At 32.9% G+C, this 25318-nt stretch overlaps 1 protein-coding gene across 1 annotated transcript in view; it reads left to right on the top strand.

Annotated features, from left to right (window-relative positions):
• The window catches only part of LOC106645729 (COUP transcription factor 2), a 372603-nt gene that overhangs the window by 296461 nt on the left and 50824 nt on the right, over positions 1-25318 (top strand). Inside the window, exon 3 of the mRNA XM_089589197.1 lies at positions 17065-17616. Within this exon, the coding sequence (XP_089445323.1) occupies positions 17065-17616 (552 nt within the window). The remainder of the gene's footprint in view (positions 1-17064; positions 17617-25318) is intronic.

The following is a 25318-nucleotide window of genomic DNA, read 5'->3' as shown; positions in this document are numbered from 1 at the left end:
GCTATTTGACAAGTTTTTAATGCTTCTGTTAATGGGTTTATAAATAAAGAAAATTTGCAAGAATTATTTGTATTATCATCATAAATAGGCATATCTGTTTGGCAATGTGGAATTTTCTTATCTTTAATGCAATTATTTAACAATTTTCCATCAGTAAGGAAATAATTTAGAAAACTTTGGCTTACAATCAGGTTACAATCTTGGGGCTCAATGCTGACATATTCTTTTAAATCTAAGTGTTAATTTCTCAGAACTGGAATGAAGTGGATGGCATAGTTACAAAATTGTTCTTTAGCTATTATCGGAAAACTAAGTTTAACTGCTAATCTACCTTCTATTATTACTGCGTTTGTTGTGGATAGGGAGTGCAGGGATTCAAGTGTTACGGTAAAATCGCCCCATGGTAGCGTTTGCTCTTTTTTGTATGAATTAATAACAATACAAATGTTTTATAGTTGTTCGTTTTGTATCATTAGCAAATGTAGGTGTCCTTGTGACGTGCTTTCCACTGCACTGATAACCGTTTTGTAAGAATTTAGTATGAAGAGTATGGCTTGCTTGCAGTAAAATATTTTGATTGAAAGTTTTTTTGGTATCGTAATCAGCTTTCTGATTAAGAAGGGTTGTTATTTCTTTCTTTATTACTATTTTGTTCTATAAGTGGATAATCTTTTCTGTACAGTTTATCATGAGAGTTTTGTAATTTATTTTTGGTAGGACTATTTCTCTGTGATTAAATTAGAGATTTAGCTCTTATGTAATTTTAGTTTGCAATAAATTCGTTTATTGTTTCATCGATCCACTTATTTGCCATAGTAGGAGGGATTAAATTTTATTGTAACGATGAAGGTGAATTTATTTGTTCTTGATTTAATTAACTGCCTTGATGACGTTCGGTAGGCAATGTAGGTAAAGATTGTATTTTTCCAAGAACGCAGTTACTTTGTATTTTATTTTTCTTATCGTAACTATCCCACCATAATGAATTTTGATTTTATTTCTAAATAAATCTTTCTTTGTCGCAATCTTTATGCCTGAAAGTATCATATTTTAAATCCAATAACTACTCTTTATTTTTATTTGTATAGTTTACCTGATCTTGTATAGAACGTCAGAAAGTAGATTGAAATTTGGTTTTCTTGTAGCCAAATTTAACGTTTCTTTAACGGAAGAAGTAGAGTCTCCATCTTATTAAAACGTAACAGATTTTTGATTAACGTCATTGGCTCGGGATGTACTAAGTTTGATTAGAATATTAGTTCGTCTTGGTAATAAACTTAGCACAATAAAAATTAGGATTAATGATTATTCTTGTAATGGTATTAACGCATCGGATTGTGGGTCACTAAACTGTCAAGTAGACGTGGTTTTGGGTTCAGATGACGAGTCTTTTATTTGAGCTCTTGGTGTTTCTTTTTTTCGTCTTGCTTTTAATCTTTTCGCTATTAAAGGTACATTTAATTCACCTTGTCCACCTTCCATACCCCGAGGTACTTTTAATAGTGTATTCCTAGGTTTATTTTTTCTTACTTTAGGTGCTGATCATATCCTGTTAATGGCATCGAAATCAGATTGATTAATTTTTTATATATTTTGGCGAGCCATCGAAGTTTTAGTTTGTTGAGGTCTTAGTTGAAGTATAGCTATACCTCAAAGTCTTGCTCTCCATCTATTTAGCCTACTCGAAGGATTTTTGATGGACTTAATCCTAGATAGTGGTTCATGATCTTTGTAAACCGTTAATTTCCTGTCGTATAAGTGATGTCAACAATATCGGACTGCTACAACTACTGCTAAGCACTATTTTTTCGTTGTAGAATAATTTCTTTCAGCTTTATATAGAGTTTTTGACGCATACGCAATGGGGTGGTCTTTTCCTAGTTCTCCTTGGCTTATTACTGCCCCAATTGTATATTAGATGCGCGTGTTGTTGATATGAATGGCTTATTTAAATCGATGCAAGCTAAGACAGGTGCTTTGCATGACATTATCCTTAAGTCTTCAAAGCTTTTTTTCTAAGTATCTGTCCACGAATATTTCTTTCCTTTTCTTATCAAGGACGTTAAAGGTTTCGCAGTTTCTGCAAAATTTTTGACACAACAACAGTAATAGTTAACTAATCCTAAACATTGTCTAACATTCGTTTGAGTTTTTGGTTTCCGGGAATTTCTCAACAGCTTCTAATTTTTTAAAATTTAGTTTGTCTCCACAGTTTTCTATTTTACGTTCTGAATAAAACACTTCAGGCATTTACATTTCACATTTGTCAAGTTGTAATCTTAAACTTGATTTCAAAAATTTTTTAAATAAATGAGTAATTTTTGTGACATGATCTTTTAAGGTCGTTAAACATACAATTATGTCATAAAGAAATATAAATATCTCAATGACTTGCAATCGTAATCAAATTATGTCCATTAGTCGTTAAAATAATTCAGGTGCATTGCATAGTCCAAATGTTATTTCTACATATTCATAATGACCGTGAGGTGTGCTAAAAGCAGTTATATGTCTATCTGCAGGGTCAACTTCTTTTTGATGAAATCCACTGGCTAGATCAAAAATGGAGAAACAAATTTAAGCCTCCAATATGCTTCAATATTTCAGTAATGTTTGGTAATAGGAAAAGTATCGGGAATGGTTTTTTCGTTTAGTTTACGGTAATCTATTACTAAGTGATTGTAATTTTCTACAATTTTTCTTATTTTTGATACACTAGCTTTTCAGTGATAAGGTCTTTTTAGTTTATCTATCATGAATTCAATACGATCTTTTGTTTTGTTTAAATTGTTTCCTTTAAAGTTAAAGTTAAAACAGTCTTCAGATTACATGATATCAAGAGGCTCAAGTTCTTGTGAGGGTACTTCTATTTTTGTCGGCTCATCGCTTGTGTTTCTAGCTAATGTATAACAGTAACCTTTTTTTTAATCTTCTACCGCCTCTCCTATATACTCTCTGGGTACGGTAGTAATTCTACAAAGATAAGCATGGGCGGTGATCGTGTTTCTTGTCGTTAATTTAATAGCTACTCTTGTTTTAGCTAGTAAATTATAACTTCTGTTTTTATTTACTTTAAACCCATGAGAATTATAATAAATAGTATTGCATGGGGGTGTTGGAATTTTATCTTCATCGTGAAATAAAAAAATAAACTTTTCAAAAGTTGATTCAAAATTTTGTTGAGTTTTCAGCCGTGAAAGTTTTTCTTGTTTTTAAATTAATTTTATAGAGTTGATTTTATCTTCTCGATATGAAAAAAGTATAAGTTCAATTGGTCTGTTTTCTACTATCCGTGCATGAATCCATAGTTGATTCTATCGTTTTCTTGTGTAAAGAACGGATCTCCTAAAATACATACATTATTGATTGACGATTCTGGACTCATAACATGAAATTCGTGATTTGTATCGAATAAATTCACCGTCATGGTACCTAGAGTGTATATTTGCTGTGAAGCTGTTCCTTCTAATTTATTTGTATTATCTCGATTAATTACTGTACTGTTTTTTAATGCGTTATAACTAATGACATTTACTTCTGCGCCTGATTCTTATATAAAAATTATCGAATCTCTCCGAAATATTTCGCAACGTATCTTAACTGCTAGTTAATTTCCTATTGTTCTTGCTTGGAAGGCTCTGTAAATTCCATTGCCATTATTGATTTCAGATGCGTCATCGGGCTCAAACTTGCAGTCTCGTCCAACCAGCGAGTCTCGTTTACGTTTTTTGGAGAGTTAGGGCAAGAGTCTTGGTATCGTTTTTGATTATAATTTTGATATTTTTTTTTAGTTCTAGTATTGAAATGGACCTTCTTAATAATCAGTATAGCCTTGAGTATGAGGATAGGAATAATACATTGGTGGGTAGTAAGGTGGATAAAAGGGTGGTAGTTGAAAACATGGAAATTCTTGGAAATTTGGAGGGTAATAATAGTAATTAGGTTGATTATTCCTGGATGGTGGTGGTGTACGGTTTGGTGACGGAGTACTTGATCGTCATTTAGGTGCGTAACTTAGTGCGGGATGTACAATTTTTCTACCATACTCGTCGAATTTTGTTTGAGTCATCTTGACATCATATTTATTGTACGTATGTGGAAAAGAATTTCTATCGTAGGTCAATGAGTCATTAAAACTAGCGTATTTCTTTTGGGTGGTTGAAGTAAATAGAGACAGGAACAAGAATTTCGGTAACGTTCAGTACCGAAGATTCAGGAGTCGTAGAAGTAGAGATCGTGGGTACGGCCTTGTAAACATACTTGGCCTGATTGTATACTGGTGGACAAGTGCGTTTTGTAAGTAAAGCAGCTTCTAAAGCGTCATGAATATCTTTGGGTTTTGAAAGTGCTATACTTAATTTTTACGAGTCCTGTAAGCCATTAATAAATGTTTGTCGTGCTAAATTTTTAAGTTGTGGTTTTTGTGTTGTCTTGAGTTTGTCATCATTTAAATCAGTCAAAAGGGCTGTGTAGGTAGTTTCTGTAAGAGAAATTATGCTATGATAAAAATGTCGAAGTCTTTCATTTTATTTCATTGTAGTATTTAAAACTTCTGCTTCGTATACATGATACAATTCAGCTTTGCCTTTAAGTTTGAAAACAACTGTGATGAGGTACATAGATTCTTGAGCGGCTGTTATTAGAGTTCGTCCATTTTCAACATCTTGTAAAAAATCTTTTACGGAAGCCAAGTATCCGTCATAAAAAGGTATGTGTTAAGATGCTTCATTTATGCACATCAATAAATTAGTCGTACTTAATTCTGTGTAACATTTAAAAACTGTTGTATAAGAGAGTCTTTCACTGATGAGTTTTTTTCACTATTTACGGTCATTTTTATTTTTTTATTTTTTTTTTCATCTATTCATACATAATTTAGTTGCGTGAGATGTGAAGAACACACTAGAGATGCCAGTTTCTCATGACCAGACTTGTTTAAAGTATGGTCTTAACTGTTTTATTTTAATGTCATTCGTGGGTCTCATAGGAATCAGCTTGTGAGCCTTATTTGTTTTTTTTTTTAGTCAAGTAAACATTTTTATTTCAATAATGTAGACGATTTAAATTAATGTTTAATTTTCAATTCTTTTATAAAAACAATTTAAAACAGGTATTTTCTGAGATACAGTTCATTCAAATCACTCCATTGATTTTGATATTAATTATATAACTGATGAAAACTTACATCTATCACTGACTGTTGTTACTGCTGCTTCAAAGTTCTCTTGTGCTTTATGCAGTAATTTCCAGTGATAACTCAAACTATACCAATGAGTTTGTGGCCTGTAAGATGTTGCGGTTTCTGTTTTTTCTGCTATCGCCAGAACCACTTTCAGCGGGCCTCTTTCGTTGTACCTCGCTTCTTAGCGTAGTCCGATACTATTGATATTTTCGATACGCACTCGAGTTGCCTCAGCCAACACGTTATGCCTTACGTGTATAAGGTACTCACAAATCGTGGGAGTCAAAAGTAGACTCAAACCTTAGAAGACAGGTGACAGGCGTAAAAAGAGCAATTTTTTCTCTTGATAATGAGTTCTTATAGCGTCAGAGCGTGTAAAAGAGGCCTTTAGTTGAATTAGGTAAACTAATGAGCAATATTCTTGCAGATTGCGTTGACAGCAAAACAGTAGGCTTGCACGATGATGTTACATGTTATAACTTTATGTTTCAGGAAATAACAACACAACAGTATCAGTCGCATTTTTCTAACCAGTGCGATTGAGTTTCTTGGGTTAGTAATAATGAAAGCTTGCATAAGCATTATAAAAACGCCAAATACAAGTTTAATTGTGACAGTAAGTTTACAAATTTTAAAATAAATTGTTTCGGGGATTTTACAATCAATTTTGAATATAATAAAATAGTGTGTTAATTACAAATTTCAAAATCAGTGTTATTAGAAGTAGAAAAGTAATCATAAGTAAATTATTCATTTATACATATAATACAATTTTAATACATACGGGCGTTCTCACAAAGATGCTGGCTATACCATATGTCAGCAAATTATTAAACATTCACCTTAAAGCTTTTACACATACGCATATAAACGACATATGAGCTCCTCTTGTCATATGAGCTTGCTTTATATTCACAATGTGTTTTATCTGAATTTGATGAACGGATAGCTTTTAGTATATATATAAATATATATATATATATATATATATATATATATATATATATATATGTATAGAACGGATCTCATTTGTATTAACTTGGGATGTAACAGTACTAACAAATGAATAACATTTTTTTTTTAATCTATATGCTCTAGAAACTTGCCAATTATTATTATTACGTTATTGATTGAAATGCTGTATTATTATTTTGTTTGCAGTCCTAATTAAAATAAATGCGCAGTTTCGTTATGTGTTCGAGTATGTATCAAAAATACGTTATATCAATACGTAAAGGAAATACGTGTTTGTTGAGAACCTTCTATTACCTAGTTTCATCACGTATTTTACAGTCATGAAGTATTTCTGTGTTAAAATAGTTTTAAAATTTAATTTTCACGTGCATTAGTATGGATAAACCACTGTTATCATTTGTATTGCACTTTCAAAACAGAGGTGTTCAAGAATTTTTTCCTAAATTTCCGTAGTATTCAGAAGACTTAAAAAAAAATAATAATAATTTTACTTTCTTTAAATCCAAAATGAAATACTTGAACACTTCTGTTTTTGTGCTACTACACAAATAACGACACTTTCACGATCACGTTAATGCACGTGGTAATCATATTTTTAAACTATTTTAATAAGAAAATACTTTATGGCTGCAAAATACGTGATAAAATTAGGTGACGAAAGGTTTGAAACCAACACATATTTCCACTACGTATTAATCTGACGTATTTTTAATTCGTACTCAAATATGTAACTAAACTATGTAATTACTACGAAGACAAACTACAAACTACGAAGTTAGAACTAAGTTATATATCTAATTAAGGATTAAAAAAATCTTTAAATTTTACAAAAATGTTTTCTATTGTATTTATTAAAGGTTTCATCTGATAAAAATTTCCGCATGTAGTAATTGGCAGGAAACGGACGGTGATGATTTGCCTTGATAAATAGACCAATAATGAAGTTTACCTGAGTAGCTCTTATTTATAAAAGTACGTAAAGAAAAAGCTGTAACTCTCTATCAAACAATCAATCTAGATCTATTAGATCTGTTTTTCATGACAGTTCAGATTTTTGTTCTAAAATTTTCAAAGGCATTAAGTTTTGATATTTACATACGCAATTGAAAACTTTGTTTTAAGATTCACATTTTATAAATGAAATTAAAATTGTACATTCGATTAATACAATAAGTATATCTACTGTACCTAAAAATTTTTTGCAACAAAAGACTGTGTGCTCAGCCATATGGTGTGCCACGGTATTTTCACGTGTCACAGGCTCTCCCGAAATGTGCGGTCAGTATCGAGATTGAATGTACGTACATTTAAAATGAGATCATTCTTAGTTTACTACTTTTTTTTATTAACAATATTTACTGTATGAACTCACAATCGCCTTTCATTTAAAAGCTTTTTGCCCTAAAAAAAAATAATCTCAACGGGACTCACTTCAGAAAAAATTGCTCTACGTGCTATTCTCGGGTAGTGCCACCGTTACACATCAGCTAATATAAAAATGAGTATTATAGACGTGATGATCTGATTGGACTTGTTGTTGTTAAGCTTACAGCTGAAAAAAATGTAGAAAATACGAACCCTTAGTACTTTTTTATGCAAATGAATCTGGAAAGATCTCTGATGGAAAAATCACGCCACCTAATAGAGTCAGTCACCCTCTGACCACCGTTGAGTGTACTGTTCTATCTAACTGTACCTTTTTACTTTTGTTTAATAAACAGTCTTTTTACATTAAACCTTTTTATTTTTCCTCACACCCTTACCAACAGGTTATGGACCCAGTATACGCGGTTTAAGCAGGTGAGAAAGTGTATGAAAATGTTTGGTGAATGTGTATTCTCAGTGCACGCTAGTACATTATGCTCCTTACGGCGCTTGGTGTAAAACACAAGAGAGACTTTTACAAACGGGCAAAATGGCAGATACAAAAGTGGACGTGGCAAGCATACCCCGTTTTGATGGAAAGAAGTATCAATAGTGGAAATTCCGAATGAAGTGTGCCCTAAAAGCAAAAGGAGTTTTTAGCGTTGTGGATGGAGCTGAGAAGATTACAGTTGCTACAGCGGACGACGGGAAAGTCATCGAGATCGCTCAGTGGAAGAAAAGTAACGCAGTCGCCATGTTGATCATGACACCGTTAATGGACTACTCGCAGACAGTGCTAGTGCAAAACTGCTAAACATCAAAAGCAATGCTAGACAAGCTCAATGCGATCTATGAACAGAAAAGTTAAACAAATAAAATGATCGCCCATGAACGCTTTTCATAGTACCTCATGAACCCAAATGACTCCGTGGCACATCACATTGCAAAAGTTAAGAATCTCGCTCAAATTTTGAAAGAAACGGGTGAGATGGTTAGCAACATCGCAATCATAATAAAAATTCTCAGAAGCCTGCCACACAAGTTTCGTAGTTTCCATCAAGCATGGCTTTCTCTTGACGAAGAAAGACAAACAATCGAGATCTCACAGCCAGACTTATCGATGAAGATACATCTCTCATCGATATTGATAACAACGAGAAAGCCTTTGCAGCCATGAAAATTGAAGAGACAAGTAACCACAAGAAAAACAAGAAAGCGAAATCCAACATCAAAAGAGTGCCGTTCCAAGAAAAAGAACAGTAAAGAAAAAATGTCAAAGAAAGATGATAACTCCAACTTTGGCGAGCCTGCAACGGCCCTTGCTGCGTCGGCACAGCATGAAGCCTGCTACACCAATGCAAACGACGTTTTGATCATGGACAGTGGAGCGTCAAAGCACATCACGCACCGACTTGACTTCTTGCAGGATTTCGTCGCGACAGTGATACTGTGATTCTCGGCAACAACATAAAACTTGCCATTAACGGAAAAGGTACGGTGGAAGTCAAGAACTGCGTGAATGGCATGTGGGGAATGTGCATCATAATGAATGTTCACTACATTCCATCGATGACCAAGAATGTGTTGTCGGAAGTCGAACTCACTTGCAAAGGTCTAAAAGTCACAAAAGAAAGTGACAGTGCAGAAGTCACATCAGATGGTAAAGTAGTTGCTGTCAGTAAGCGACTGAGCAACAATCTATATCGAATGAGTTTCAAGACCGTTATGCCGTACAGTGCCAACGTAACCACGAAGCAAAACAATCTAAAAGCGTTGCATGAAAGACTCGAGTATACTAACCTCAAATACCTGCACCATGCAGCTTCAAACAACACAATTGAAGGTGTGCAATTAAACGACGAACCCGATTTTTTTTGTGAAGCATACGCGTACGGAAAGCAGCATAAGATTCCGATACACTCGAAACACCGTGAAAAGACTAATCTTGGAGAGTATATACACAGTGACCTGTTCGACCCGATGAGTGTTGATTCCGTCGGTGAAGCCAAATACTTCGTAACATACATCGATAATTTCTAAAGTTTCCGTATGGTACATTTCATTAAACATAAAGACGACACCTTTGACAAGTTCGTCAAGTTCGTGAATTTAATTGAAAATGTGTCAGAGAACTCAGTGAAGGTACTACGTGTGGACAACGGACATGAGTACAGCAATAAAAAATTCAGGAACTATTTTGAGAAAAAGGGCATTGATTTGCAGACGACGCGGACGGCACCATACACGCCAGGGCAAAACGGCAAAAGCGCACGAACCAATCGCATAATTGTACAAAGTGCTAGATCTATGCTACATGCAAACGATGCGCCTTTAAATCTATAGTCTGAAGCAGTCAACACAGCTGTCTATATTCTAAATCTTATACCCTCGAGGCAATCTCCTGACACCACACCTTACGAGCTTTGGACTGGAAAGAAGGTGAGCCTGTCACACGCGAGAAAGTTCGGATGTACTGCCTACATGTTTATACCTGATTAGCTGAGAAAAAAGCTCAACGCTAAAAGCAAAAAGTTGGTATTTGTCGGCTACGACAAGAACTCAAATAACTACAGGCTCTTTGACATTGACACCAAGCAAAGAAAAGTGCCACCTAATGTAACTTTTTAAGAGAATACTAATTCCTGTATAACACTACACGATATACCAAAAATCATGTCAGACCTGTTCGACCGCATCGAACAATCGTTGAAACGAGATGGAAAAGCAGTGGAAGCAGAAAATAATGCAGCAGAGGAAAGAGACCACCCAGGTGACGATGAAAAGTCAGCACCAGAAGATGATCCTAAGAATGATGAAGAGAGGGTCCCAACTGTAGCAAACCAGCAGGGTGACGCACCAAATCAACTCTACTCGACACCATCGACTCTAAGTGGACCTTAAAAATAAAACGAAAGTTTAACGGTACAGCAGAGAGATATCGAGCCCGCCTAGTCGCCAGAGGCTTCGCACAAGAGTGCGGAATAGACTATATGGAAACTTTTTTTCCAACAATGAGACTTGACTCAATACACTTTCTGCTTGCAGTTGCGGTACAACGCGACTATGCAATCAGGTAGTTTGACGTAAAGACAGCATTTCTCAATGCCGAACTTAACAAAGAAATCCATATGCATGCATCCAAAAGAATGCCTCGTCCCAAGGAAAATAAAGTACTAAAACTGCGGAAATCACTCTATGTGCTAAAACAAGCCCCTCGCTGCGGAAACCAAAAATTTTATAGCAGCACGACCACACTCGGATTTGAGCAGCAACACACAGAAAAATGCGCTTACAGTGGAACTGTATGTCAACGGCAGGCTAATCATGGGCAGGTCTGCAGACGCCGTGAACAAGCTTGAGAACGAACTGAAGAAGAACTTCGAACTAACTGTCAGTGATCCTGACTTCTTCCTTGGCATTATCATCGTAAGAAACAACGACGGTTCAATATTCATTTACCAAAAGAACTACGCCAATCAAGTTAACAGGAAATTTAACATGGAAAAAGCGAAATCAGTGTCAACGCGAGCTGATTCTCATTCATCATTGCACAGAGCGACGAATTCTGAGGATCTACTCAAAAACGTGCCTTATAGGGAAGCCGTTGATATATCTCTCAACAGCTACACGCCTAGATATATCGTATGCAGTGGGAGCCGTCAGCAAGTACTATGAAAAACACACCAATGCATACTGGACCGCACTAAAAACGATCATCAGATGATTGACTGAAACTAAGAACTACCGTATCCCATTAAAGAAAGAAACGCAGCTGCAGTTACACAGCTTCTCCGACTCTGACTACGCTGGAGATCTAGACACCAGGAGATCCACTACAGGCTACGTACTTCAAAGAAATAACAGTGCAATAACATGGAGCAGTCAATGACAGCCCACCGTAGCCCTATGTACCAGCGAGGCATAATATCTGACTGCTGCCTCTGCTGTAAAAGAGTGTATTTGGCTGTGTCAATTCATGAAAGATGTGGGTGAATTATCACTGAAACCCACAACCTTATACATAGACAATCAGGGCTCCATGAGAATGACAAAGAACCCCGTTTATCACAAACACACCAAGCACATTCACATTCGTCATCACTTCATCCGAGAAAAGTACAAAAAAACAGAAATCAATCCCGTCTACGTAGCAAGCGAGAACCAGGTTGCTGACTTGTTAATAAAAGCTGTAAGTCGCAATCAATTCCAAGCCCTACGCATGAAGATGGGCATAACACAGACTAAAGAAATTAAAGCAGACTAACTATGTTATCTGCTCTTACTAATGTATCTTTCTTCTTTTTAAATAATGTTTTTTTTAGCGTAGAGTATTTAAAAAGTGGGACTGTTGTAGTAAAACTCGTTTAAATTATGTTACTTTATGTCTCTCTAACTACTACGGTCGGGTTACCTAACAGAGTCAGTCACCCTTCGACAACTGTTGAGTGCGCTGTTCTGTCTAACTGTACCTTTTTACTTTTGTTTAACAAACTGTCTTTTTATATTAAAAAATTTTATTCTTCCCCATACCCTGAACAACAAAAATGTTTAAACAGCGTTATCTGTATTTCTTAAAAATTCACATTATTAACAGCCTTAGGAGTAATTAAACACTTGAGTTTATTGTTACCTTCAGTACCAATGTATACCCATGCCTAGTTAGCCTGCTAATTTCTTAGTATTTTACTTAACTGGAGTAAGCGTTGAAGGTATCAAAAGTAGTTTTTAACGGTTGTTTCTTCTAAGAAGTGAAGTTCCTTGCCTGGAAATGGCAGTAATTTTGTTTGTACTAAATAATTCTTATCTTTACCCTGTTAGGTGTTAGATAAACAAGCAACAGTCAAAATTAACTATATCTTGTAAGACAACTCAGACATTTTTTGACCTTTTTTTCGTTTGTTCTGTTCATACCTGCACTATGAGGTAAAAAAAAATTAAGTTTAGCTCATTCCTTTTAATACTTCTTTTATATCTCTCATACTATTATACTTTCTGGTAATATGAAATAGTAACTAATTTGTTATGTTTACATATTTTGGAATAATTTTATGTATACACTTAAAAGAGAGGTATACACTCAATTGCTTATCCATTCAAAGGCTGACTGACTGAATTACACGCAGAGGAAGAAAATGGTATTATCGCATGAGAGCGTCAATGCGATGAACCTGTGCGGCACACCATGCACTTTTACTGTAGCTGCTACGAGCTAAGCGCAGGCTGCTATGTAGCTATGGCGTACCCAGTGTCTATACAGTAATGTCATCATAAGACATGAGCCTAGCACCAGAATTAAATGGGTGTAAAGCAGAGAGTCAATACCTTAAACGCATTGACTATAGCTATGGGCAAAACGCAATCCAGCGATGGAGTTTTGTCCGTTGCCGTCTTGCGCTTGCTTCTCACATTTTTTGTTTCTATACTATTTGCTCTCTCTACAGCAGGCATGCACTCGTTGCCTGCACAGCGCATAAATATCTATATATATATATGCATGTTTAAGTAATTGGGTATATATACACTGCAGCTGATATGATAGTCTTGATACTTTTCATGCTTAATTCATTAAAATTTTAGCTGTGCTGTGCAGCTTTGCCATACTCATGTCAAAATTAGATCTACATATGAAGGGTGCTCACAATAAATATATTTTCTAAATATCACAAGACTATCAGCTGCTGTGTATGTATACTCAAAAATTTAAACATGTATGTTTATAGGTATCTATGAGCTGCACAGGCAACAAGTGCTTGTCTGCTGCAGAGAGAGCATATAGTGTAAGAACAAGAAGTGGGAAAAGCAAACGCAAGACGGCAACGGACAAAACTTCATTGCTGATTTGCGTTTTGCCCATAGCTATAGTCAATGCGTTTGAGGTGTCGACTCTCTGCTTTAAGCCATCAAATTCTGGCGCTAGGCTCATGTCTCATGATGACATCACGACATAGACACTGGGGACGCCATAACTACATAGCAGCCTGCGCTTAGCTCGTAGCAGCTACAGTAAAAGCGCATGGTGTGCCGCACAGGTTCATAGCATTGACGCTCTTATGCAATAATGCCATTTTTGTCTCTGCGTGTAGAAAGCAAGAGAGTAAGAATCTAATAATAGGTATCACAGCCTTTTTTAGTAATAAATTAATCATGTATAGGTTACACACAAAAAAGTTATTAAAGCATAATGCAACGATTTTCGACGATAAATTTTTAATAAATATAGTTATTTCAATAATATCAAAGTCCAAGATCAAGAAATAGCCATACAAGGACCGTGGATTTACAATAGTAAAAATTAAGAGATGTGGCGAGGCAAGCCAGATTAACATTTCATAATTTACTTCTGGTTTTTTCTTAAGTTAAGTCATTGATCCTATATTGTTAGAAATTTAATAGACTCTTTGTAAGAAAATACACAAGAACTACTTTAAGTTTTTGAGGTTAGTCAAAGATTTTCAAAGACATAGTCGATTTTATCACCACTGTTCATAAAAATAGGTGTTAAATTAGTAAACTTTCAGTAGCGATTTGTAAAACAATGAAATCGTTAACCCCAGTATTTTCTTATCGCATATAAATTTTGCATACTTGATTTACGTAGAACTAGAATTCAGAGGTTTTAATCAAGCTGATAAGAATTGCGTAAGCCACGTTAAACGACGTAATGTATTCTTACTTGGATTATATTGCAATACATTCTCAACCTTATAATAAACGTAGCTTATTAAATGACACCTCTTTTTTTCAAATTAATTCTTCCTTCTTTCGTAATTTTTCGTAAAAAGTTTAACCTTTTTAGGAATAGTCTGTCGCTAACTAAATAAAGTCTATCAGAATTTTTAAAAGATGCATTAATAAAGAAAAAATTCGTACTAAGCGTCACGTCCTTGAATTGTCAAGTAGCAGTATCAGTTCAGAAAACCATTTGTTTTACTAATGTAGCATCTGGTTAAATTACTATGAAAATTATTTTGAGATAAAGGCATGCAAAAAAATTAATGTACGTTTCATAGTTTCTGTTGATACTCTATAAATAGTTTGTATAAGATAAAAGTTTTGTGTAATTATATTGCAGCATAAAAATACAAACAGAAACCAGTAAAAAGTAGGTGCTTAGGTACTTAAGTATGAAGTTATACTTAAATAAAATTATATGCCAAACAATAGAATTTTAAATAAAAAAATACCTTCTATAAAACAGTATTGTGTACACAGGTAGTTCAATTTTCGTAGGAATGAGTATACTCACGTTAATTGGGTATGTTGTTAACAAATATTTGTCAAGTTAACAATGGTTACTAATATATACTGGCACATTACAATAAAATAATATATAGGCTGATCAGTACTAGACTGCACTAACATTAAATCTTCCGATGGTTGTAAAACGACTTCCAACTATCTATGCTGATTAAATCTGTAATGTCACGCTCACATTTATCAGATACGCTCTTACACCTGTTCATTGTCATGTCCATATCTTATACACAAAGTGTAATTGTATCTAAAAAGTAAAAAAAACATCTTGTAGTACCACTGTCTTTAATAGGACTTTCATCATACATAGATTTTTTCGGCAGATATTATTTAAATATCAAACGTACATTTGAAATAGCAAAAAAACACCTTCAAAAATTGAGCCTCGTTTGACTTTACCATTATTTTAAGTATGTATAGTTTGAAAAATTGCTATTTAACATGTAACCTTATGGAAAAATAACGTTAAATGTCATTTGTATGATTCGTAGAGATCTTCCAATTTTTTGGGTACAAAAGATAACTTTTAGATAAACCTATCAGATTTTCAAATAGACCTGCTAGTAGGTTTTCAAATAAATTTAGAAAGAAGGGATGAAGTGTGCGTTAAAGCATGTATGCGAGCCCATCCACATGAGAAAAACAATTACTAGCTTTACTGCAAACATTAGCGTTCCTCTCACTTCCGTGAACTTTTCACCCACTAACTATGTGAAGAACGTCCTGAAGTGACAAAATCACTCAAATCATAAATGAACTAATTGTGAAGAAATAAAGTACAAAAAAAAGCAATCATTGTGTTTCTATCGTACAGAAAAAATTTTTTTTAATTTTTAAAAACCTTTTAAGAGTATGGAAAATTGTATAAACAGCTATTTATTTATTGTTATATCAACAAATTAAATAAATAGAAGTAAATATTAATTATAATATAGGAAATCTGGGCTTCTTAAACATACTAATTTATAAGTTTTTGAATAAAACATTTAACTAAAAAAGTTAGTTTATTATTGATACAAATCAAATTCATAAGTCAGGACCATTCATAGCAGAGTAAGTAGGGACCTTAACCAGTAATTACAAGGTTGGGGGTTCAAATCTCTTTGGAAACGTTTTCTTCTTTTTTTTTTGTAACAATTAGTTAAAAAAAAAAAAAAATTGAATTCTTTGCACTCAAAATATGTGGTGTGGTGCTGTTATGTGGTGGGATGGGGTTATGTGGTCTGGAAGGGACTAGAAATATGTTACAGGGGGCGAGGCAAAGGGAAAGTATGCAACAAAATCCACTTTCATCACTTTTTTTCTCCAAGGTCACCAATAATTTGAGACCTTTGATTTATCCTCACGCACAACGTGCCTATAGAAGTATAACTGAAAAAAGTTTTTTATTAGATAGCAAAAATTAACAACCGAAGCAATCGTTTTTCAAAACATTTTTAATGTAACCTATTAAAACATTCCTCTATATTTATTTGTCCTGTATTTAATACGTTTCTTATAAACAGTCTCAGAACACAACTAAATGTTCTACTTTGACCTGCCTATATGTTTCAATAAGATTTCACTAGCTAATTTTAATTTTGTTTGGGTAAAGGCTAACGGAAAACGTTTTTAATCTGTAACTTATTAGTTTTCCAGTAAAAAGTCGTATAACCTTACAGGATAAGTACATGCTCCTTCACGAACACTAAGGACTTGAAACATGAAATTGATTTTTTATTTAGTTCTATTCGTTACTTTCTCAACCCATTGCAAAGCTTGTAGGGTAGTAGTTACGCAATACTATCTTTCAACCAATATAAGTCTCTCTATAAGTGAGAATTCTTGAAACCGTCTTGCTACTGTTTGTGCTTACTTTATTATAGAATATAATTTATAAAATATTTAATTATTATTTTACTCCTAATCTAGTAAATTAAGCTAGAACCTTTGCCCTTTATAAATTATCTACCTCTCTTTTAACGGGCCCATAAAACCTTTCCTGATCATTGCTATTTTTATTGGATGAGGTGATATTTTTAAGCAAATCGAAGCTCTTATTCTATAGTCTTTTGCGATATTTGAAATAAATTCTTTTTTTTTGTTTTGGGCTATACTCACAAGAAAAATTATATGATTATTGCATGACATCTCTTACTTCCCTTTTTACTGTCTTGCCTTTCTGTTTCATGGGATCTTTTAGTTAGCCCGTACCAACATGTCTTTGTGATTAAGAATTTAGCAACACTAGGAAGTTGACTATCATTACCTAATATTCTTGATAATTATTAAGAAATATATTATTTCAGCCGTACAAAGAGGAAGAGTTCCATCATTACACACTAACAATTCTGGATATTCTGGACAATTTTTGTTGGCAAATGAAAATGTAATTTCAAGCTCTCAATCAAGTAGCAACTCCTACATCCCGTCTTTTCTGAGTTTACTTTTAAGAGCTGAGCCATATTCAACATCAAGATATAGTCAAAGTATGCAGCCACAAAATGTTATTGGAATCGACAGTATTTGTGAGCTGGCAGCGAGACTTTTATTTTCTGCTGTGGAGTGGACAAGACACATACCTTATTTTCCAGAGCTTCAAGTAACAAACCAAGTAGCACTTTTAAGATTAGTGTGGAGTGAGCTTTTTGTATTAAATGCTAGTCAATGTTCAATGCCCCTAAATGTTGCCCCATTACTAGCAGCAGCAGGTCTTCATGCCTCACCCATGGCAGCTGATAAAGTTGTTGCTTTTATGGACCACATTCGAATTTTTCAAGAGCAGGTAGAAAAATTAAAGGCTCTACGTGTGGACTCTGCAGAATACAGCTGCTTGAAAGCGATAGTCTTGTTTACGACAGGTAAAAAGAGAAAAATTTTCAATTCTTAATAACAATATAATTAATTAATATGTAACATACGAAACAAAATACCCTTCTCCTAATTCAAAACCTTCACTAAAAATTATGCTCAGTATTTTACAGTTACAATTAATCATTAACAGACTATTTCTTTCTCTTTCTAACTTACGAAGTGTAAAACTTTTCTTTGCTGCTTCTTTTTCTTTTTCTTTTATTATATCTTAAGACCCTTTGTACTCACACAAATGTATTTATACTAGTGGAACTCTGCTTCCTTACACGCTTTATGCACCAACCCCTCTTAATAAATAGTGATTCTTCGCATAAGATTTGAGATAGGAAGCTAAAGCTTTAACCGAAGAAAAAAAAATTTTTTTTCTAACTGCAAATCACAATAGTATAAGTACCTTTTATATAAGTTAAGTATGGTTGTTATAAAAAAATCAGCTTTAGTTAGTATGTGGTAGGCAATTCATCATGGTCCATAGTAAAAATTAATGTTGTTATTTATAAGCTCATTCTTTATTTACTTTTTTTAAGTTGTATAAATATTTTATTGCACTAAGGGGTACACATTAATATTTGATTTTTTGTTAAAAATAGTTAAATCTGTATTCTGAAAGAAGTAAGAATCCTATATGTCAAACATTACTATAATGGTTACTAATTTTTATCATGCTTTTAAAATTCTTTATTTACTTTTCTAAGAACTCTATTGCAATGTCTTTTTAATGCGTTTTTTTAAAATTCATTTTCACAATGTTTACAAACTTCAATATGCTTTGTATTATGTGTATGTAAATAATTCCTTAACATGTTGCTCTTGTAAATTCTTGGTTATGGATAAAACCACATATCATTTAACTGTACGTACGCTCTTTTACGTGGCTTACAAAACAATTTTTTTTATAACTACATTTTACACTACAATTTGTAAAACATTGAAAGAAGAGTCTCAAATGTATTATAGGGTTGATTAAGAAACTCTTAAAGGTGTTGATAAATCAGATGATAACATTTATATTAACTTTTCTGTAAAAATGTTCAATAATGTTCAGAAAGGCTCACCACCTAATAAACTAAATATAAAAATAAAAAGTATAGTAATGTTTATAAGAAGCTCAAGTATATCAGATTTATCATGTATTGATACACAGTTGTGAATAACTAAACAATATAAGTACAACATAGAAGGTGATATAACTGAAGAAAAAATTGGAAAAAAAGTTTTTATTCCACAAAGAACTTTTAATACTCTAAATATTTTTTCACTACCATTTACTGTATACAGAACACAATTTTCTTTAGTTTTAGAATTTTCTATGACTATCAATAAATCTCAAGGTAATTATTTTTGGTCTTATACAGCTTTATAATATGATTCGCAAAAGTAAGTCACATTTAAAGGCAAAATTTTTATGATACCTTGTCATTTTATAACGACAAAAAATGAAGGCACATAGGTATATAATGTTATTAACAATAAAGAAAATTAGTGTACCAAGAACTTATACTTACTTATTTTAATTTTTAATATTGTTACTATATTAATAGATATTAGAGATCACGTCTTTTTATTCATATGATTAGATAAACTGTATAAAGTCCATCTGTTTGCATTAGGCATCTATTGCAGTGTGAGAAAATAAATATGAAAATTTTGAAATCTAAAAGAACTTTTCTTAACATAGTAGAAACTTTCTTTTTAAAAAGTATATTTGAATGTTTTCTGAATAAAGAAATAGGATTTTAGATCGCATGATATAGTCAAATTTTAAAAAGATTCTACTCAAACAGCTCAAGTGCATTAAAACACAAAAAAAACTTGTGGGGGGTGTGAGGGGCGGTAGTAGGGGGGGCAAGACAAATTATGTGGAGGGACAGTGAAAGGGCAATAAGGGGGCTTAATCCAATACTTATCGGGTTATCATTACTTTTAAAAAGGACAAATTTCTCCTTAATTTGTAGGAGGGTAGTTGAAGGACGGTGGGGTGTCATTTGGGGGACAGTGCTGGAGCAGTGGGGAGTTATGTTGTCAGAGTGAGACACCGTGAAGCCACCTATGGTAGTATAGGTGAGTAAGGAAAAGAGAGAATTTTGTTCAAGGAAATAGGTGAGAAAGTAGTAAGGGAAAGCAGAGGGAAAATAAAGAAAAGGCCAAGAAAGCTCAGATTAGCTTGGGCATGCATGCGTGCAAGAAGCATCGTTTTGACCACGAGAAACGTTTTTCGTTCGTTTTGCTGTCCTCAGCATTTCCCTTTACGCGATGTCCCGATGCTGCTCCTCGATAGCGCCACAACCACCAAGGAGAAAATCGTTCTCGAGACAGCAACTTCATACCAGTGTCATTTTAAGTACCTGCCAGCAGGTAGTCGTTTGTAAAGGGCAGCAGCCTTTAGAAGCCCACGTAGTCTGCTCTTGTTGCAATTTTGTGCCACGAGCACTTCGACTTATCGCACTAGACGTGTGATCACACATACACATACACATAAGTATTTTTATTTAATTAAATATGTTATTCTATTTAAATACAATAGTTGTAAGTGCTTATTTCTTAATGTGCCCGATTTTCCTTGTGCCGTGTTAACCTAGTCGCGAGAGGTGACGACGGTACTGGTCGACACGATATTTTGTTCCAGTTGTGTCTTGACGCGCATCATTTACAGGGAGTGTTGACAAGGATATCTAGACAACATTGGCCCTGTCAGAGTTAAGTGATTCCACCTCGTACATCTGCAGAGTGCGTGCATCCCGTAAAAATATATAGATGTATATATATATATACTAGTGGGGCTCCTCCCCCCTGTGCGCTCCACGTGCCAACTCCCCCTTTTATTGTGTTATAAGTGTAATTTTTTCAAAATAAGGTTTGTATTAATATTTTTCAAGGCCTTAAAAAATGATAAAATTAATTGTTAGTATAAAAATAATGTGTTGAAGTATATTTTACAGAATTCAGAAGACTATGGCATTTTTCGAATATACTCGGGAATAAATTTTCTACACTGGGGTATGATTACTGGTCTGTTTTTAAAGAAATATAAAGAACAAGCTGCTAATTTCAAATAAAAGTGGTGAAGTTTATATAGACAGAGTGATGTGCCTTTAAATTTCTGTTGGTGAGCTTTATTATTTCTTCTAGTGGCTCCCTTTTTTAAAAAGGCTGTCTATCCTGTATGTGTCAATAGATATTTCTAAGCTCTTATAACTATATATGCCCCCTGCGCGCTCTACACACCAACCCCCGTAATTGCAAATAAGATTTACGAAGTATGGAAAAATACCCGAATTATAGTAATTGTTACTTAAAATTTATATATGTAATGAATGTATATTGATCATAATTAATTACATAAATTTTTAACTATCACTTTTTATTTTCCCTCACTAATACCAGCTTTTTCTATGGGATTAGTAGAACACGATTTTCAAAACAATATGATTTTAAAAGATTATGCTGCCTTTTCAACTACGAAAATTTTTCGCATGGTTTATTATGTCCCAAAATTTTTTGGTAATATTACTTGGAACAAATACAAAAAATTTTTCATTAAAAATTGTGAAGATGATGAAAATAAAGCTCTTTTACATTTAAACGAATTTTTTAATTCTAAAAATATGTCTTGTGAAGATTTCAGTTTACCAGAACCAACAGAAACGATAAAAAAAAATATTGATACTGACAATGATGAAAGAATATTTTGTCAACATAAATTCCATGAAATATTTTTACAACTCAATTATGATCAATGTCGAATTTTTCAAGAAACAATAAAATTAAAAAAAAAAATTTTTTCATCGATGGTCCTGGTGGATCTGAAAAAACTTTTCTATACAGAATAATAATTCATTATTTCATATCAATTGAAAAAAAATTCTTACAATGGCTTCGACAGGTATTGCTTCTATTCTGCTTCCAAAGGAAATGACCACTTACAGAACTTTCAGACTTCCTTTGGAATTTAGCACTATAAAAAGTGCATTTTTCCAGTTTAAGCCAGATAAACAAAAATTACGTAATGTCAAAGTAATTAGTTGGGATAAAGCTTCTATGGTACCGAAAAAAACGTTAGAAATCGCTGATAGGACTTAAAAAGATTTATCTAGAGGTAATAATCCTTTTGGAAATAAAATAATAATATTAGGTGGAGACTTTCGTCAAATTCTCCCAGTAGTAAAAAACGGAAGCAAAATTACTATTGTTCAAAAAACCATAAAATTTTCCAATTTTTGGCCTTTATTCAATATTTTCTATTTAAAAAATATTATATATGTTCAATTGATAAAAAATTGTCCTCATTGCTACTGGATATAGGAGAAGGCAAAATAATATTTATACTATAGATAATATTTATACTAATTTCTCTAAAGAATATTTAAATAGTAGTAAAGAAAGTCTTTTTCCACACGAATTAGATTTAAAAATCAACGCTATTGTTATGTTAATACGAAACTTAAACATATCTGAAGGACTTTGCCATGGTACAAGATTATGAATTACAAAATTATTCACATACAACATCGAAGCTGGAATAATCTCAGGTAAAAAAAAAGGAAATAAAGTCTTTAGTCTAAGTATAACACTCAATACAAACAATTCTTTTTTACTACCATTTATATTGTACAGAAAACGATTTCCATTTATCTTAACTCTCCCTATGGTTATCAATAAATCTTAAGGTAAAAGTTTTGATGCCTTAGGGTTGTTCTTTAGAAAACCATTATTTCTAATGGGCAATTATAAGTTGCACTGCCTAGATGTTGAAAACAAAAAAAAATTTTTATTTCAAAAGAATCAGAAAACAAATTTGAAATTTAAAATATTGTTTTGAATGAAATTTGAGAGTAACAAAAAAACTATTCTAAAGTTTATTACTATTTTTATACTTTCTTGCAAATTTTATCTTTCATCAAAAAAGCAAATTTCAGTACCGTCTAGTACCCAGATTTATGTAATTATAAACAATCCGTTTTTTGTAATATGTTTTCAGATACATCATCATGGATGCAAAATTTTATCAGTGTGACAAATGTAACTTAAAATTTCCAAATCAAGAGTGTCTATCATCGCACGAAAAAATTCACAAAAAAAATTTTTTGTATGTGATCTGTGCAGCATTATAATATTAAACAAGAAAAACTATTTGCGTCACACAAAGGAATGACAAAACATTAAAAAAATTTTTAAGAGTATCAAATGCTAAAAAAGTTTAAAAAGAAATCATCACTTACAGAGACATTTAAAAAGTCATGAAAAAAACGTTCAAAAAAATATTTGTCAAAATTGTGAAAAAGGTTATGTAGGGTTAACTTAATTTTTTTTTTTTATTATAAAATCATTTTAACAAGCTCTAACACCTCGAAAAAATTTCGGTGCTCTCTTGAGATCCTAAACAACAATTTAAAATTTACTGAGTCAATATTTAGTATTAATTTTTCTTACGATCATGGTAACAAAATAAAGTGAATTAAAAGGGGAGCGGGGGGGAGCTATCAAAAAAGTAGGATTACTCGAAAAATGCAAGAAAATGAAAGAATAACTACCTTATTTGGGGGGGAGCTGGGGGTGAGTTGGGGGGAGGTGGGGGGGAGCAGGGGGTAGCAAAACCTCGCTCTAACTCTTACGACTATATAATATAGGAAGATATATATATATATATATATATATATAGACGTGTGTGTACACGCACACACATGTGTGTGTATCTTTCTTGCATCATTTCGTATTAGATAGTTAAGTTTTAGAGAATTAAACACAACTGTCCACTACCTTTCACTGTCCCAAAGTATGCGTTTTTTTTTTGGATCTTTACCACAGTCACCACACAAATTAACAGAAATTTTAATTTAATTTTCCATTATTTTAACGTGATAAAAACTGTATTAAGTCTTCAACAATCCTCCACCATATTATAACATTCCCCACACACTCTTCTTGTCTTTCCCTATATAAATAATAAGTTACTTTGTGTTATTAAATATTTTTAATCTATTTGCTAACACTATCCAGAAAAAAAATAGATAGACTTGATATAAAACAATAATAGATATAAATGTTGGTAATAATATTTTAATGAGTAAAATTTTTCACATTAATTTTTTAAAAATATGATAGAAGTTTTATGTACTTATTGACTTTATTTACAGTCTACAAATGATGAAAACCATAAAAATTTTTCCCTAATAAAATGTGTTAACTTTATCACCCATGTAATAAAGCCTTATTAAACTACGTAGAGACAGTACTTAACGTTTTTTTAATAATAGTAGTAATGTAACATTTTTTCTATTAACTAAAAGTTGAATGAGTAATTATTTTCAAAATTCTTTTTTCTTTTCTCTTTAACTTAACCCATCTGACTCTTATCTAGGTGTCATTAAAACTTTTATTTTAAACGTCTATAACCAAAAATTTTACTGATTATTAAATTAATTATTTTAGCGTTTTACTTGATGACAATTAGTTTTTGATTCAACTAAGGAATTAAGAGCTATTGAGTTCTAAAAAATTAATACATAATATTACTCTTACACATCATACATGTTTGTAAACTACGCCTTACGGGAGTATAATTACAAATAAGATATGAATACTAGCCTTACTCCTTAACGGACGCATTTAATACTAATAAGAAATTAGAAATCAAAGAAAAAGAAATGAATTCAGCTTGTTTTGCTTTTAATAACATGCTGAACTTATCAAGACGACGTGTTAGTAGTCTTAGCTGTTGATAAATACGACTGATGCTTTCTACATGCTCTTAGGTCTTATGTACAATCAATTAATTATTTAAATCAGTTTGACTTGTTAGTCAAATTTACAAGTAATTCTTATTTCGTAAGAAACTTAATTAATTAATTAATTATTTTATTTATTTAAAGTAGAAACAAGCTCTCTAGTGTCGATGAATACTTACTCTCATTCTCTATCCTATAACATCTTTCGGCATGCTGTATTCATCTTGCCATTGAATAATAGCTCGGCCTTCGAAAGATTTTTAGCACGCCGTACTGATAAGTTCTGGTAGTGGTTAAAAAAACCAAGCTTAATTTACTACTTTTCCTTTAATTCGTGATTCTCCTACATTTCTTAATGCGTCAAGTGAGACTTAGGCTAGAAAAAAAATCTTACTAGTGATATTACATTCTTGTGTGCATATAAAATGTACTACACATACAAACTGCTTAGGATTTACTTGGACTAAAGAAAAGTTAATTCATGTTTTTTTCTAAAAGGCGGGCTTATACGGAGGTGCCGTATTAAGCCAGGGTTCTATTACAAATTTTCTGAAATTTGAGATTTATGATACATACAAAAATATGTATGCAGTCATTCCACACAGTAAGTCATATAAAGATAATAAAAAAAATCGGGTGCTTCTTGCCATCATTTTAATCTAAAACACTTTTTGTTAAGACACTCCACCACCCTTTGCAGACCTTATTTATTTACTTGAATATTCACTTTTACATATTTATTTTTATGTACTTTTCTACACCATTTAGAAGGCAAATATGTAGACTTAATACGTACAAATAATTGATAATTATTGCATTTATATAACCAGAGATAAGCAGGGAGATTGCCAGTGCCTATGCTAAAGAGTGTGTAGATGTTTCGGCACTGGTTTAAGCACCAATCCATGGTGGCTAGCAAAGGAACTATGCACATGTTTTCTGTTAGCTGGCAGCTCGTAGGCTC

The sequence above is a fragment of the Copidosoma floridanum genome, unplaced genomic scaffold, assembly GCF_036245765.1.
Source record: "Copidosoma floridanum isolate Cflo_tuat_1 unplaced genomic scaffold, Cflo_Japanese_pri ptg000008l, whole genome shotgun sequence".
In the NCBI taxonomy this organism is placed as follows: domain Eukaryota; kingdom Metazoa; phylum Arthropoda; class Insecta; order Hymenoptera; family Encyrtidae; genus Copidosoma; species Copidosoma floridanum.
This window is presented reverse-complemented; position numbering and strand designations above follow the sequence as displayed.